Genomic DNA, 17,362 nt, shown 5'->3' on the forward strand with positions numbered 1-17,362 from the left:
GCTCTGAGTTTATCAGACATTGCTGCTACAGATAGGAAGGCCGAGACTAGCTGCAGAAACAACCCTTATATTGTCCCACAAGCAAACATTAGAGTTTGTGCTGCAGGATGAGATATTTAAATGAGTTTCAAGCTGTGGGGGTTGTATGTAGGGGGCATGGTTAAGCTGAGGGCAATAGAGTCTATTTACCCTGCAAAATGTAGGTTTGGGCTTTGGTCTGTACTTTCTTTGGAGAATGCACCAACCAGATGAATTTTTTATGGGAAATATTGGTATGAAATTGACCATTGTAAAATATTAGTATGATACATGAAATGAAGACAGCACCAATGCTGTCATAAATTATAAGTCTGATTAAAAGAGTGGTCCTAAGTTGATAGCAGACATAACTTTAAAGCATTTTTTTTTACTTTTGTTGTTATACTCATCACAACTTGGGACTGCAGTCCCACAAATTGTTCTACTCAGTCCCTGCACTTCCCAAAGGCAAAGAGTTGGCAGGCACGTGTGTATTCACAATTCAGAAAAAAAATCAGCAATAATAAATACTCTTCTATATATTTTTTTTCGTGTTTAGTAAGTTATTCTTACAGACTCTAAAAGGGAAAAGACATATCTTCCAACACTTGGAAATTTGGAATTGGGATGGGGGTGCGGAAGTGACTGCATCATAGTGGGTGTGGCAACTGCCAAGGTCAGCAAATAATGAATTAATTTTGGGGTTAGCAGTAGGTTTTTGGGGGGGGGTTAGGGTTAGGCACTAAGGGGAAAGGTTAGGTTTAGGCATGAAGAGGGGAGACAGGTTTAGGCACTAATGTGGAGGGTTAGGGTGTGGGGCTGGGTGGGTTAGGGTTATTTCATTCATTACCAGTTATTTATATAGCACACACATATTCCGCAGCTCTTTACAGAAAATATATTTGGCCTCCCCAGTGGAGCTTATTCCCTAGTCTATATTCCCTATCATATGCACACACACACATACGGACTGGGGTTAATTTTGTTGGGAGCCAATTAACCTACCAGTATATTTTTGGAGTGTGGGAGGAAACCGGAGCACACCCACGCAAGCACAGGGAGAATATACAAACTTCACACAGTTAGGGCCGAGGTGGGAATCGAACCCATGACCTCAGTGCTGTGAGGTAGTAATGCTAACCATTACACCGTCTGTGCTGCCCATAGGCTACAAGAACGGAGGGTTAGGGTGAGAAGGGGGGCAGTGTAAGCATACTTACCCGACCCCTGTCAGTATGATATCCCTGCACACCAGCATTTACTTTTATGGGTTAGGTAATTGCATCTTCTTATAGTACAGAGAAACATTTGGTGATCCTGGCATTATCTGCTCTCTTGCATTTATTTGTCATGGGCTGATCTTCATGTAAATCCTAATAATAGATAAAGTGAATCTACCATTCAATATTAACTGACCAGATGTTAAGATATAAGATATTACAGGTAAAGTTTTAATCAAGGTTAAGACATTTTCACTGTTCAAATCAGACATCCCGTTAACCTGCTCATAGATACAAATTTTATCCCCAGTTTTGAAATTTTACACCAGATTAGTCCTGAATTGCTGCATGATTGTGCTAAAACAAATATTAATCTTGGCTAATTATAAAATCAGGTTGGGTGATGACTCTGCTAGTATGTGGGATTATTGGTTGCTCTCACTTATATACATCTTTTTCATCTGGTTGCTCAGTCTCACGTATTTAGCCAAATTGGGTAAAGATTATTTTGCTTGCCACTTTGGCTGAGCTAGTGAAATGTAATTGATTGCAATGGAAGTGTTTCTGGGGCTAAATCACACATTTACTAACACTTAAAAAACCAGATAAAAAATTGTCTGTTAATAAATGTGTGATTTATCTCCAGAAAAACAACATCTAGTTAGATCGATTGAAATCGACCTTTAGTAAATTTACCCTTTAGTATAGAAGCTATTGAATATGTATTTGTGAAAGTTGCAGAATGCCTTTTCATATTAGATCAACCTATGTTCAATGTTTAGTGCGCCTTGACATCCACAAGCTGCTTAGCTCAACATGCCATATGGAATACTTAATGTTGTGCAATTAAATATACAGGGGCAGCTCTGGAAAGTGATAAAGTGGAGAGTGAAAAACTACCAACCAATCAGCTCCCAACTGTCATTTTTCAAACACAGCCTGTAACATGACAGTTAGGAGCTGAGTGGCTGGTCGTTTATCACTGTCCACTTTATCACTTTCCAAAGCTTCATACATCTACTCCACAGTACAGATAAATTTAATATTCTTCCTGAAAATGTATTAACATTTAAATGTTCTAGATTGTGAGTGGTCAGAATTTTCTACCCTGTAAATACTTCCTTACCCATTTACCCTTTTTTTTTATATGAGTGCCAAAATCTTTTTATTCCATCTCTTATATATCCTAATTTTTCTATGGCCTAAACTCTTCTTTGTCTTAGCTTTTCATGGTGGACAATGGAGCGGATGATTGGAGAATAGCCATGACCTACGAACGGATATTTTTCATCACCCTAGAGTTGACTATTTGTGCCATCCATCCCATTCCTGGACAGTACTCCTTTACCTGGACAGCCCGTCTGGCCTTCTACTATACCACCTCTGTAGCCAATGCTGACATAGACATCATCTTATCCATCCCCATGTTCTTGAGGCTATACCTAATTGGACGAGTTATGCTCCTTCATAGCAAGCTCTTCACTGATGCCTCTTCAAGGAGCATCGGTGCCCTCAATAAGATCAATTTCAATACTCGCTTTGTAATGAAGACACTTATGACCATCTGCCCGGGCACTGTTCTTCTGGTTTTCAGTATCTCGTCCTGGATCATTGCGGCATGGACAGTTCGAGTGTGTGAGAGGTAAGTGCCTCTACTTCTTTGGCCACTCTGCTGGATTTTCTAGTGAACAGCAAAATCCCTCAGCATGAGATTGGCATGCTTTTTCCCTTTAAATTTGCTTACATTTCATTTAATAAAATCCTGCAGGGTGAGTTTCTAAAATAAAAAAATATATAATTATGGGAGATCACTTTAAATTATCTATGGAAATGCCACTGCTGTTCCTTTTCTGTATGCTGCTGTCTGTAGTTGCCTGTGTTTCTATGATTGGCTACAAGAAAGGGCTCATTTGGCAGCAGTATGAAATTATGAGTTTGAAAAAGTCCCTTTTTTTCTTGAACAAGTAGAATAATCTCTATTAACTATATCGCAATGGTCACTCATGAAGCCGAAATGTTTCTTTGGTCACACCTTCCAGTATGTCTTATTTCAGTGGGTGCACAATGATTTCCAGATTTTGACAATGTTTTCCTGTTGTACTGACATTTAGCCTACCCCTACTCTTTAGTGACATCTAGTACATGTACCCATTGGTGGCTATGTACCAGCATTGATATGAAGAATGGAGCTGACAGTGGTGAGGGACCCCACAAGTCCTAGCTGTGCATGCATCTAGGAGAAGAGGTGTGTGTCTTCCAGCACTGGCAGTTCTATTTTCTTAAATATGTTCATGTCTCAGGTGAATGGCTGCTGATTTGTAGTTGTGGAGGTACAGATAGGGAAGACGGTCGTAAAAGTGGTACATGGAGGGTGTGTCCCTAAACAGATGCACTTCTCCCAAGTGGAAAATAAGGGAGGAAATCCAGGAGTATGCAACTGAGCAGACACGCTGCAGAATGTTATTTAGTGAAATCATATCTCTCCTATAACAAGTATAATTGTGACATTCTTAGATCTGTTTTTCAGGAAAATGTTGTTTAATAAATAGAAAGCAGATCCTTTAATCAGAACAGCAGAAGTGCAGCCCTTAAGAGCCCTTGTCAAGTCAGTTTTCAATACCATTTCAGTCATGGAACAGGTGATTCTGTTTAACACACAAAATTGTACATCTGCTAACAGGAGCTATAGTTGGGAGTATAAGCAGATTGCTCTTAATGCTTAATATTGTACAATAAAAGACAAAATACATTTCCCTTCAATACAGGATTTAGAAACATGCATAATAATTATTTTTGAAGCAATTGTACACCGTAATTCTCTACAAATGCTGATCCCTGCTTTTCACAGGATTATCGAAAGACCGGTGAAAAGAGGAGGGCGTGTTCATAGACGTAAAATATGATATATGATTGGTTGCAAGCTATTTCAACCAATTATGTGCCTCCCTCTACAACAATGAATGCCCCTCTAAAATTGTTGCGACAATCACTTTCAAAAGCAGGGAATGGCATTTAAAGAGGGGGAGGTGCGCAAACCCTTTACAGGTAATTGACCTACTGTATCACTATGTCAGTATGTCAGTATATCAATGACTTCTAATTACATTAAGTAGAGTACACATGGGAAATGTGTTGCAATTTGATTACATGTACACAGTATATAAAGCTAAGGAGGATTTCTCCATAAGTATACTATTTATAGGAGAGTTTCTATGAAACATATATCTGTACGATTACCTAAGAATCACTATTATTTCTTACCATTACATGTAGACAAATACACTGTATTGAAGGGAAGAATAAAATATGATTATACCATGACCAAATAGTGCAAAATAAATAAATAATTAATATCTATCAAATAAACCATTCTCAGTGTGAATGCTATTATACTGTAATGAGCAATAGCTGTGTTTAATACCGAAATGAAAAAATCTTAGATAAATCCAAAAAGGACGTAACCCCTTTAGAGAGCGCTAAAGGGGTTATGCTTGCTGGCAGGAAGGAAGCCTAGTATGAGAGCTGGCACAGTTGTATCTTTCTCTGTAGCAGCAGTGGATGATTAGGGTGTCACCAACCAAATCCTAAACTAATTTTGGAGACCAAAACATTAATATTTTAGATTTATTTTTGTCACAGAAGTATTTATTTTATTACCTGCAGGTGTTAGACAGACTGCATTATTGTATTTTCCGTAAGACTGAGAAATCTCTTGTCCCTTTTATGTCACTGTCTTTCCTTCATTGTCCTACAGTACATCCATTACATCTATGGTTGTGGCTTGGTCCTGCTGATCTAGTATACTCAGTGTAGAGTTTCCCAACCTTCTCCCCAAGACAAATTCCCTCAACTGGTCATATTTCCAGGATTTCTAAGTGCAAGTTTTTCCCATCCCTGTAGGTGATATTCATTTAAAGGAAATTTCAGAAAATTTCCTGTAAAAGAAAAATATAATTAAAGATCCAGATTGTGCAAAGTTTCATACATAACATGTAAAGCAGTGTACTGCCTTTATAGAGGTAATGAAACACTGACAACTGTTTGTGCAGCTAGCTCTTTGTCTTGATATTTACAGGCTACAAGTGGAGCATAGTGAAAAGACTCCTCTCTCATAGCATACATTTACATATTTTTAAAAGCCTAAACTATAAATACAACACACATTTTTAAATGAGACATATAGGCCTCCATTTATTAACAAGTTTTATGTGTTTAAACTCGTTGTGTATGTAAAATAGAAGCTCCTGGTGTTATTGATGGGAGCACTATGTTGTCTGCTGTGATATAGCAGCACTATTTCCCTTCATATAGCCATTGAAAATGACTGCTGTGTGTATTTATCAATGAGCATTATTTTGAACTTACCGCTCGTTGGTGTGTAATTGAAACTCTCCAGGGTGCAGTAGCTGTCATGTAGCGCTGATGAGCGCTAGGTCCCGGCAGACCCCCCTTCCTCTCGGACTCCTGCACCAGCCGGCCCCCCAACATCCCCCTAAAGTGCACGGAAGCCACTTCCACCCTTCGGCATCAGCCGGTAGTCTCCTCTCCCCCTTCCTTCCTCCCGCAGCAGCAGATGACGGCCCCTCTTCCCGCATCAGCCGGCAATCTCCTCTCCCCCTTCCTTCCTCCCGCAGCAGCAGCAAATGGCGGCCCCCTCCCGAATCAGCCGGCAATCTCCTCTCTCCCCCCTCTCCCCCTTTCCTCACGTTGCAGCAGCAGCTGGCAACTCCACCCCCCTCACACATCAGCTGGCAGTCTCTCTCCTTCCTCCTCCCGCTGCAGCAGCAGGCGAGGCCCTCTTCCGCCTGCATTTGCTGGCAGTCCCCACCTCCCCCCAGCCAGGGCCAGCCCGACCTATACACCGGGTACGCGGCCGAGTAGAGCGCCAGACTGAGGAGGGTGCAGCGGCAGTCATCCGACCGGAGGCTCGAGTCCCTGCTGGAGAGGGAGGAGGGACCGCTCTCATCCCCTCTCATCTATAGAGCGATGAAGCGATCGGATTACCAAAGTGATGATCCGCGGCCTGCAGCTGGACGCAGATCGTCATTTTGGTAATCCGATCCGAGCAGTGCTGGCTGCACTGAGACCTACGCCGGAGGGGGAGCGGCCGGGTGACGGGTCATGTGACGCAGGGCAGACTGTCACTGTGACACAGCTGCCTGCGCAGGCGCGCACAGTGCTCAGGAGGGCCTGCCGACGTCACTGCCAGCCAGACCTGTTCCCCGCCTTCAGTCCTCTGCTGCCGCTGTTGGAGCCAGCAGGTAAGTCTGAGTAAGTGGCTGTGATGGAGGTGACTGTGATGGAGATGACTGTGATGAGGGGGAGTGATAAGGGCTATGTTGAGGGGCTGTGAAGAGGGGATATGAGGGGCTGTGATGAGGGTGATGGAGGGGCTGTAATGGAGGGGGACTGTAATGTAGGGGCTGTGATGGAGGTGACTGTGATGGAGATGACTGTGATGAGGGGGAGTGAGAGGGGCTATGTTGAGGGGCTGTGAAGAGGGGATATGAGGGGCTGTGATGGGGGTGATGGAGGGGCTGTAATGGAGGTGACTGTGATGAGGAGATATGAGGGGCTGTGATGGAGCGGCTGTGATGGACGGGCTGTGAAGAGGGGATATGAGGGGCTGTGATGAGGGTGATATGAGGGGCTGTAACGGAGGGGCTGTGAAGAGGGGATATGAGGGGCTGTGATGAGGGTGATATGAGGGGCTGTGATGGAGTTGACAGTGATGGAGGTGACAGTGATGAGGGGGAGTGAGAGGGGCTATGTTGAGGGGCTGTGAAGAGGGGATATGAGGGGCCTGTGATGGAGGGGCTGTGATGAGGGGGATATGGGGGCTGTGATGAGGGGATATGAGGGGAGTGAGAGGGGCTGTGATGACGGGGGTTGTGATGACTGGGGCTGTGATGAGGGTGATATGAGGGGCTGTGAAGAGGGGATATGAGGAGCTGTGATGGAGGGAGGCTGTAATGGAGGTGACTGTGATGAGGGGGAGTGATAGGGGCTGTGAAGAGGGGATATGAGGGGCCTGTGATGGAAGGGCTGTGATGTGGGGGATATGAGGGGAGTGAGAGGGGCTGTGATGAGGAGGATTGTGATGACTGGAGCCGTGGTGAGGGGTGTTGGGCTGTGAGGGGATCGTGGGGGGGATTAGTGAGCTAGGATGAAGGTCCACTGAGAAGCGTCAAAATCTATTCCCGCTTACCAAAAAACTTTGCCCTGCTCCCAGCAACCCAACCCTTTTCTTCCCTGTGAGGCTGTGGAAGCAGCCTCCCTCCCCAGCCCTTCACACTCTGCCGGGCAAGGATCCTAGAGGGGACCTAGCGGCCAGCCAGGAAGATACACGGCGCATGCGCTGATTTCAGAAAAACAAAAACAAACTTCATTCGCCGGCGCTGAAGTGGGAGGCACATATAGAAACCGTTGAAATTCCTACACCGTTCACCTGATTTGGATGTAATTACCCTCAAATTAAATCTGAAAGTCTGCAATTAAAGCACATCTTGTTTGTTTCATTTCAAAGCCATTGTGGTGGTGAACAGAGGCCAAAATATGAAAATTCTGTCAATGTCCCAATATTTATGCACCTGACTGTATATACATCAATCCAGATTTGGATAATTCTGGTACTTACTCCAGCCTGGGCCTGGATTGGCGGGATGGGGAGGGGAAGGACCTTTCTATTTAGTCCGAGTACATTAAGAAAGTGTTCGTGCAGACCAGGACACAGACGCATAGATACCATACAGCGTATGATGAGAAAGACAGGCCTCAGCACTAGTGAACACTAATGATTATCTATTTGCAAATTGCTGCTGAATGGTGCTTCTCCCTTGCTCGGATAAATATTATGCTTTTGAGCCCATGCATAAGCAAATGTTTTTTACATTTTGGGGGTTTTTTACATGCAAGCCGGGGTTGTTGATTATGTCATATTAGATGTGTAGTGTTCACTCTAGCTCCGTCGGCAGGCAGGGCACCGGAGCTAGAAAGGGCACTTTTGTGCGTGCGCCAAAAAAGGGGACGTGGCCATTGAAAAGGGGGCGTGTCTAAAGATGCATCCCCTTTTCGTCACTCGTGGGGGCACATGCGTCCGACATCTATTCTCCGGGTCACCGCACATTTCCCCACCCGCGGGACACTGCGACCCGCGGGTGAAGATGGCACCTGCAGGCTGTGAGGGCAGGGCGCTTTTTGCCCTCCTTCTGGAGTGCAGGGTGCTTTTTGCCCTCCAGAAGGAGGGCAGGGCGCCGTGCCCCGCTAAAACAGCCTAGCTGGAACGCTAGATGTGTATATGAAGTTTCATTGATGCCAAGTAGCGAATGCGTATTTTTTTGAAACGTTGGGGTAATGGTACGTGATTCATGTCAGGAGTAAACCAGGTGCATATGCTACTAGTGACAATCAGCATGTATCTTGCAATAATTGTAACTTTGCATATACATGCAACTGTGCCTTACTTAGTGATCACAAATTGCTCCTGCATTTTAGACACAATGCAACCAACTCTGCATCAGTCCCTGCACACAACTTTCAAAAAAGCTCTGTCTCTCAAATCCTCACTGCACAATTCTCACTGCATTTTTTGCAAAAATTACAGTGAGAGCGTCTCCGCGCCTGCGCTGACGCCAGCTAGTGCTACCCGCCCTGGGCGCGATCGGTCCCTCCTGCAACTCCCCCAGCTGACACTTATCTCAGTGATTGGTGAGCTCTCTTCTTCGGTCAGCTGATAGCCGGGGCCCCTGTCTGTGACCCCAGTCAGCTGATGTGTGCTGTAATTTGAGATGCCGGTTTACAGGACAGCTGACCTGGGTCACAGTGCAGGAGTCCCGGCGACCAGTTGACCGGAGGAGAGAGCTCAACAATCAGCGCTCCCCCGGCTGCAGGTAAGTGTTTGAGATTTTTTTTTTTACTTTTTTTTATTACAGTGATCAGATTGTGGTCTGTTTAGACCACAAAGCTGATCACAGGGGGCCAACTCCCGGCTCTGCTCTGCCTGTCAGAGCTGAGCAGGAGTCGGGGAACCCTGCTTGGGCTCTCGCCCGGTATTTTTTCACAATTCCCCCTTAGTAAATTTCAAGCAGATCTCATTTCCCATTACAAGTATGGAAATTGCAATCTAAAAGGCTTAGGGCTAAAATTACTAAGAATCGGGATTGACCCAATTTGCAAACTGATTCATCTTGGTATAAATCGCCGGAACTCCGGTGATTTTTCATTTATTTACTTCCAAATCTAACAACAGGCGACTTGAGACTAAACGAGTTTGCCGATGGTGATGTAGGTCGAGATTCTCGGGTGATTTGTAAGCAAGCTCGAGTGAGTTATCTCACCCGAGATTGCAGTGATTTCTCTCTGCACAACTCTCCCTAGCAAGCAGCCTGCACATATCAGTGAGATATGTGTAAGCTACTTGTATTCAATTTGGAGCGAAAAGGCGTTTTCGGGGAAACTTTTTTGCCAATGGAGTCATTTTCGCCGATTTCATTTATCCCCGTATTCAATTTCCTTGACTTTTCTCTGGTGCTAAAAGTTTGATCATTGTAACCAGCGGAAAGGTATCGGCAATGGATGCCCGGCGGAAAAAAGTGCAGAATTGGGGTTTTGAGGTGCAAACTTGCAGGGACCACCCTAATCCCTTTTTACACCCACCTTGACGCTAACTGCGTAAAAAAACACATAAAATTACACAAATGACACCCCCCAAAAAAAATCACTTTTAAAAAATGGGCAAAAAAAATGTTGGGGTACAAATTCAAAAACTAGCGAAATAGCCTCTGTGGGGGTCTGGAAGTATGGGGGATGTTTTTTTTTTATTGCAGGTGCTTGCTGAAGGTGCGTTTTTTTTGTGCACTTTAAAGCTTTATTTAGTAACTTTGAACTATGCTTGCACCCATTTTCATGTACCCCGAATTTGATGGGAATACCTATTTACCCCGGCAAAAAAGCAAAAATGTTTTCTTCATCACTTGCTGAATGACGCAAAATAGCACCTATTGAGACCATTTAAAAACCCCAAATACCTTTAGCAGGGCTATTCGGGGGTAAGCATAGTGATCCCCCATGTCAGGACATCTTTAGAGGGGTGCTAGAATGATTTCCCGAAAATTGACAGGACTTTTCCGATACTTCCTTTCCACCGGGTCCCGTTTTCTCTGGATCCAAATTGAATACGGGGATAAGCGGGCATGTGCCCAATACTTTATGCCAGGCTTCAATGGGGAGCAATCATGGTTGAGGTTAACCTTGTGGTTACAGCAGTAGATACAATGTTGCGGTTCCCAAATAGACTTCAATGGAGATTTCTCCTCATTGAAGTCTATGGGGAGACGCGCTGACCGCACAAGCCAATCAGCGAGCTGCTCTGACGGAGATACCCGCTATTTGGCTGGCAGCTCCTCCTGGAAACACATAGCTTTGCTCAGTCCGGCTTGGATTCGGTAGCACCCGTTTTTTTGTTTTAACCCCATGGATGCCTACTTGGAGAAGAGGACGTGAACTACACATAGGAGAGGTGAGTATGGATTTTTTTTTATAGGTACCCCTATGGATTACTACTGATACTAGGTGAGTATGTGTGAGAGTGAGTGTGATAGTGAGTGTGCATGTATGTTATAATAAAATTTTACTTTCACAGTGTATGTTGTGTTTTTTTTCATATTGCTTTGGTTGTGGAACTACAAGTGCCAGCGGGCCCATAATGCCCCGCATGCTGGTATTTGTGGTTCTCGAAAGACCAGCATGCTGGGGAGGCTTGCTGGTACATATAGGGCCTGATTCAGACCCACTCGCGAGCGGCTGTCCGCTCGCAAGTGGGTCGATGTTATGCACTGAGCATGCGCACTAGTGATGTCAGTGGGAGTGATTTTGGCTCTGATAGAGCCAAAATCACTCCGGAGCTTGCGGTTGAAAACCTCAACCGCAGGCTCCGGCTCGCAATTTCGATGGTCGCGATGGTCTCGACCATCGCGGCCATCACAAAGCACGCTCGTATAGCCTGTGGGTGGTGACCCACAGCTATACGAGCGTCCAGGAGGACGCTCCATGAAAATGGAGCCCGGCCCTCATTCAGAGCGTGCGCTCTGCTCAGAGCGTACGGCTCTGAATGAGGGCCATAGTTCCACAACTAAAGACAATATTTAACCATTTATTTTACACTACACACTAACACTATCAACCCGGCACCCACCGTCCTAGGGTGCCGGGGATAGCCCCGGGCTATCAGCCTAGGCCAGGGGTGCCCTGGAGAGGGGTACCCCTTGATTGGAGGGGTACTCAACTCCCCAGGGAACCCTGGCCTGGGCTGACTAGCGGTCAGGACTGATGCTGCGGCTGGGGGGCTTGGTGAAAGGGCTCCCCTGGCTGTGGCATCAGCCCCCCGCCAGTAAGGGTTCAGGGCTGGTTTTAAATATAGGGGTACCATTTTTTTGCCCCTATAATTAAAACCAGCTCTGTCCCTTCTGCCTGGTGCTGGTACCTAATTTACGGACGAACCCTATTCATTTTGTTCCCCGTAATTTTAGGTACCAGGATAGGCTGCCAAGTCAGGGGCTGGTTAGTGTTTTGGGGGGGAACCTCACATTATTTTTATAAAAAATAAACCAAGTTTTTTACAGGTACAACACAAGCAGCCAGCCCATATCTCACTGATATGTGCAGGCTGCTAGCTCGGGCGAGATTTGCAGTGAGAAAACACTGCAATCTCAGGGCCTGATTCAGAGCCGGACACTCTGACAGAGCGCTCGCTTTATTGGAAGGGTCCCCAACTCTCCAGGGATCCCTGGCCTGGGCTGACTATCGGTCAGGGCTGATGCTGCGGCTGGGGGGCCCGGTGAAAGGGCACCCTTGGCTGTGGCATCAGTCCACCACTAGAAAGGGTCTGGAGCTGGTTTTAAATATAGGGGTAACCTCACGCCAATTTTTTTATCCCTATATTTAAAACCAGCTCTGTCCCTGGTGCTGGTTCTTCAATTACAGTGGAACCCTACACATTTTTTTCTCTGTAATTTTAAGAACCAAGGCTGGCTGGCAAGTCCGGGGTTGGTTAGTCTTTTGGGGGGGAGCTCACGTCATTTTTTTTTAGAAAATTAACCCTATTTTAACTATTCACAGAAATAAACACACACAAATCACAATGCTTTGTGTATGTTTCTGACCATCTCGCAGCTCAGGGGATTGCGAGATTGAAAAGTGATTTTGACAGAGAGTTTGCTCCTATCTCACCCAATTTTGTTATCCCAATTCTTGGTAAATTTGAGAGATGTATGTTTTAGGTGAAAAGTACTTCCAATTTGGGCGAATGGTGATTTCATTCGAGATTGCTATCTCACCCGAGTTTTACGAGTGAGATGAGAGAAATCTCTCTCTAACTCACCTGACTTTTGCCTTTAGTAAATTTGCAAGCAGGAAAAAAATTAATAAATCACCCGAGATGGTCATCTCGACCTATCTCGATTCTTATTAAATTTACCCCTAAAGCTGGGCATACACTATACAATTTTCTGTCAGATATCTGTCCAATCTGGCTGGTTGGAATGAAAACCTGGTAATGTATGAGAGCAAATGACAATCGTCCATTTGCTCACAAACACTGGAAAATAGCTAAAAATGGTTGTTCAGACAAATTGGTTAAAACACACAAATTTAACAATTTTTTTTGTCCTTTTTTCAGTGTTTAAAACCATATGATCGACTGTCATTTGCTCCCATACATTACCAGGTTTTCATTTCAACCAGCCAGATTGGACAGATATCTGACAGAAAATTGTATAGTGGATGCCCAGCTTTAGAGTAGTTTTTTTACGAAAACTACTCCAATTGCTCTTTAATACACCCTTTTTCACATTATTTAAGTAAAAAAAAAGATTGATAAATTCTTAACCCTGTCTTGGCTGTGTACGCTCACCCAGTTTATGGGCTAGGCATATTAAATGCCTTCTGTCACTCTTTTAACATGTGATGCTGCCTACAAGGGAGATGTTCTGCTGCTAGGTATGTAGCTAGAGGCTCCCATCTCATTCACCACCGACAACTTCCCTCTAAGCTGAATGATTTTGGCAGGAAAGAGTTACAAATCTAATTGATCAAAAATGCAGCGCTAAGTTGGCCACATAATTTCTTAACGCTATTATCTCCAGGTCAATCATCTTAGACAGAACAGTTGCCACCCCCAATAATAATTACCTAATACATTAATCTTTTGTGTAATGTATACTTACAGCTCTGTATTGTCCACTATTTATTCAACCCTTATATTGCCCAACACACATACAGCAAACTCTCATTGTCTAACAAATACATATGGGAATTACATTCAGCACGATGTGACAGGAATTGAGGTCGGCAATGTGATTACGTGAGTAAAAGTCATCTTCACACAATATCTTCCAAACTCAAGTTTCACAGCAAAATCACTTTTTTTCCCTCGCTCCCATGAGCATTGGAAATGGTGGGGGAAATTTTTTTTAAGTTAAAAATGTTGGGATACGGTGCAGATCCTCTGGAACTCCTCTGACAATGAATAATCAGGCACTTGGCGGCATTTAAATAGCACAATACGGTCAGTTTTCTGGTGAATTTCTCTAAAATGATCAAACATGGGGTAAATGATGTGGGACAGGTATCTGGGGAGGGAGCTGTCGGGCGTCCTCAGCAGAGGGGCGTGCCGCTTCAAAAGGGGGCATGGTCCAGAACATGACGCGTCAACGGGGGTGGGACATGGGCGGGACAGCACGATCGCGTCATCGCGACCCCGCCCCCTCTTCACAATGCCGAGATTAATGGCATTGTGAAGTGGGGGGGCCACAATGACGTGAATCGCGTCACCGCCCCCCCCAACTGCCGGGGATCATACTGTATTCGCAGGTGGGGGGGCCAGATGGATCGCCGGGGTCCGGGAGGCTTGCCTGTGTTTCCGGGGGCCAGGAGCTGCACCCGATTTTCGGGAGGCTCCCGGCCGAATCGGGAGGGTAGGCAAGTATGATTTATGGGAAACTGCTTTTGAACCTACAGTTGTGAGTTGTACTTCTCCCTGGTCGCACATTGTAGAATTAACGCGCAATATTGCCTCCGTTACAATTGATCAATTTGCGCTCCCAAACTCCCACTGAAGTGAATTCATCCATGGACTGCACTTGCCTACCATAAAAAAACCTAACAATTTCCCAACTCATAAAGGGGTCTATTTACTAAGCACTGTTAGGAGACAGAGTGAAAGTGATAAGGTGCCAGCCAATCAGCTCCCAACTGTCATTTTTCAAACAGCCTGTGAGATGGCAGTTAGGAGCTGATTGGCTGGCACCTTATCACTTTTCACTCTGTCTCCTAAAACTGCTTAATAAATAGACCCCACAGCTTCCCACTGTACCTTTGTTCCTCTTACCGTCCGTATCCTGGTCAATTACTAGGCAGGAGGCTTATCACCAGTGAAAGTAAAGAAGGTGCTATAAGCTACCCATGCTACACGCAATTATTGAGCAGCCTGTTGTGGTTCGATTAACAAATAGATTTGGTGAATTGATTCTAAAATTGTAATGTTATAACCAGTTAAACATTTAAAAGATTCAACTATGTTTGTGTATGTTTAACAGTATTCAAATCAGTTCGCCTTCATGCAAGTCAGTATGCCATATTCCAGCGGTTTGCACATGTGCAAACCAGCTTAATTGCATATGATTTTAAGTTAAGTAGTTTAAATAGTTTTGGTGTTTTTTTTGTAATTTAAAATATTATTTTGATTGCATTATATAAAAAAACACAAATGTTAGCACTAGAGGCAGGTTTAAATAAAACATTGTATTATTTGTTTAAAGTCTAAGGGGTAGATTTACTAAAGCTTCTTATACAGACAAGTGGTGGTGTTACCTATAGCAACCAATCAGCTTCTGCCTATCATTTCTATCATTTCTCTATTGCATTCTAGAAAATGATAGACAGAATTTGATTGGTGCTATGGGCAACACCACTGCTTTTCTGTTTTAGAAGCTTTAGTAAATATACCCCTGAGCCTCTACGGTCCCTTGGTCGACTCTGGCTGTAACAACGCTATTGCTATACAATGTCTGTTGGCATTTTCTTATTGGTAAGCTTGGCCTATATAACTAGGTAATATGCTATGTCCAATATAACAATCAAAGAAAGGATTATTCCACAAGAACATCTCTCTCCCTCTCCAGTGCATGCAGAACCATGCCACTCCCAATAAACAATGTCAGTGACATGAAAGGAATAAGAAAAAGAGAGTTATGCAGACTGTCTCTCATGCTGCAGGATTGTCAGAATTACTCACATACCGTAGTTCCCAAAGAATAAGAGTACAGTAATCCACAGCAATTGACAGTATAGCTTTGATTAGTACAGTATAGTGGAAATTAGATTTCTAAAAGTAATCTGATTGGATTCAATGGTTTAGTGTACATTTGTACTAATGTTAGTAAATGCTAATATGCTTCTGTACTTTATTGTGCAGTGATCTAGTGATGTAGCGGGAACAGACACCATGCATCATAATATACATTCATTGTTACATTAATCTATCTGATATTAAAGAGTTTTTTCTTTCTTTAAGACAATGGCCATATTTTTACTCAGTGCAGCACCTTTAAAACTTTAGGGTGCAAATGTAAGTGCAAATTTTCCACTATGCAAAATAAGTGAAAGTTTAAATCAATTTGTAAATGTGCACCAGCCTAAACAATGCTAGTTTTAAATTGTGTATCCTTACATTTCTTCAATCTCTACTTACCGACTGCTCCATCCTGCGGGCCCTCAATTAAGTTTGTCGCTACTGCCGAGGATAGGACTGGCGTTTATTATACATTATATACCACTTAAATAACAGCACTAGCAGAAACGCCTATCCCGCTTTCCAAATACTTTCCGAGACATGTTACTTTTAGAGGGAATATCTCAGTATGTTCCCAGTAAGCCTTGCACTTTGAAAATGGATGTGGCAGCGCTTAGAAAACTCAATCTACATTACACAGGGGATTTGCAATGCAGTGCAGTATGGTTTCTTTTATATTACCTGCTTTAACTGTTTCATGTTGAGACTGAATAACTTACAGGGGACATTGATCTCACAATGTGATAATCCAAGTGCATAGGTATCTCTACAGGCAGCAATGGGGGTATGGAGACTAAAAATGCAACTCAGTTACCTCCAAAATATTTCAATGCTTGTCCCTTTCCAACACCCCTATTAATTCTTCTGCTCTGCTTATCTTCCAGTCTGTCATAGCCTAACTCATTTACCAGCAAACACCTACATGACTCTCCTCATTACCCCCATTTGTTATCTTTATCCAACATCTCTTCATACTATCTTCTTACCAGCTGCCCCAATCTTGTACATGCTCCCTAACCTGCCGTTGTCTCCCCTCTTTCTAATGACAAATGCTGCTCCTAGGGAGAAACTGTGAGTTTAACAATAAATGATCTCCAGGCTCTTTTTCTAAATGCACGACTGCTCTAAACAATACTAAAGATTTAGGGCTTGCTGCAGCTGTTTGGGTACTTTACATAAGTGGGAGGTAATTATATAAAAAATTGCATCTAACAGATCTTTTCTGATTATTTCAAGTAGCTGCCTTTCTAAATGTTGGCTGCCCTTCTGACTGCAGATGCGAAGGTTGGGTGACTTCTTCACTGTACAAACTAATTACTGTGGCTGGCTTAACTAATTTAGTGGGAGAAAATATACAATTTGTAATGAAACAAGATTAAACACAGTATAATGTGACTCGAAGCTCGGCAAATAGTACTCTCTAAGTTGAGTGATCTAGAAGTAGAACAGAAACTCCATGTTGGATTATCAGCTCACTCACTTTACAAAGAACAGTAGTTTGGAATTAAATGAAATGGTGCACCAACGTGTATTTGTTTAGGATATTGGGGGATGGCAGATAGGGCACTGTCGTGGATCATGACCACAGCTGAGTAACGTTAAAGACTCAGCGTGCCCAGGAAGTGGCAGCATCAGGGGAATGGATTACTCTCGGTGACCCTGTGCATAGCTGATTTGACCAAAATAAAATGGACTTCTCTGAAGGTGAATGACTGCTTTATAACAAGTGAATATTATTTTGTTCATGTCTTTTACTGCTTAATAGTGGAAATAAAAT

General features: G+C 43.8%; 1 protein-coding gene across 3 annotated transcripts in view; it reads left to right on the forward strand.

Annotated features, from left to right (window-relative positions):
• Nucleotides 1–17,362, forward strand: part of KCNN1 (potassium calcium-activated channel subfamily N member 1) — a 138,927-nt gene that overhangs the window by 65,294 nt on the left and 56,271 nt on the right. For all 3 annotated transcript variants that reach the window (XM_088478555.1, XM_088478554.1, XM_088478556.1), the window contains exon 4: nt 2,462–2,880. In XM_088478555.1, coding sequence (XP_088334681.1) covers nt 2,462–2,880 — 419 coding nt within the window. The remainder of the gene's footprint in view (nt 1–2,461; nt 2,881–17,362) is intronic.

The sequence above is a fragment of the Taudactylus pleione genome, unplaced genomic scaffold, assembly GCF_031769625.1.
Source record: "Taudactylus pleione unplaced genomic scaffold, aTauple2 ptg000214l, whole genome shotgun sequence".
In the NCBI taxonomy this organism is placed as follows: domain Eukaryota; kingdom Metazoa; phylum Chordata; class Amphibia; order Anura; family Myobatrachidae; genus Taudactylus; species Taudactylus pleione.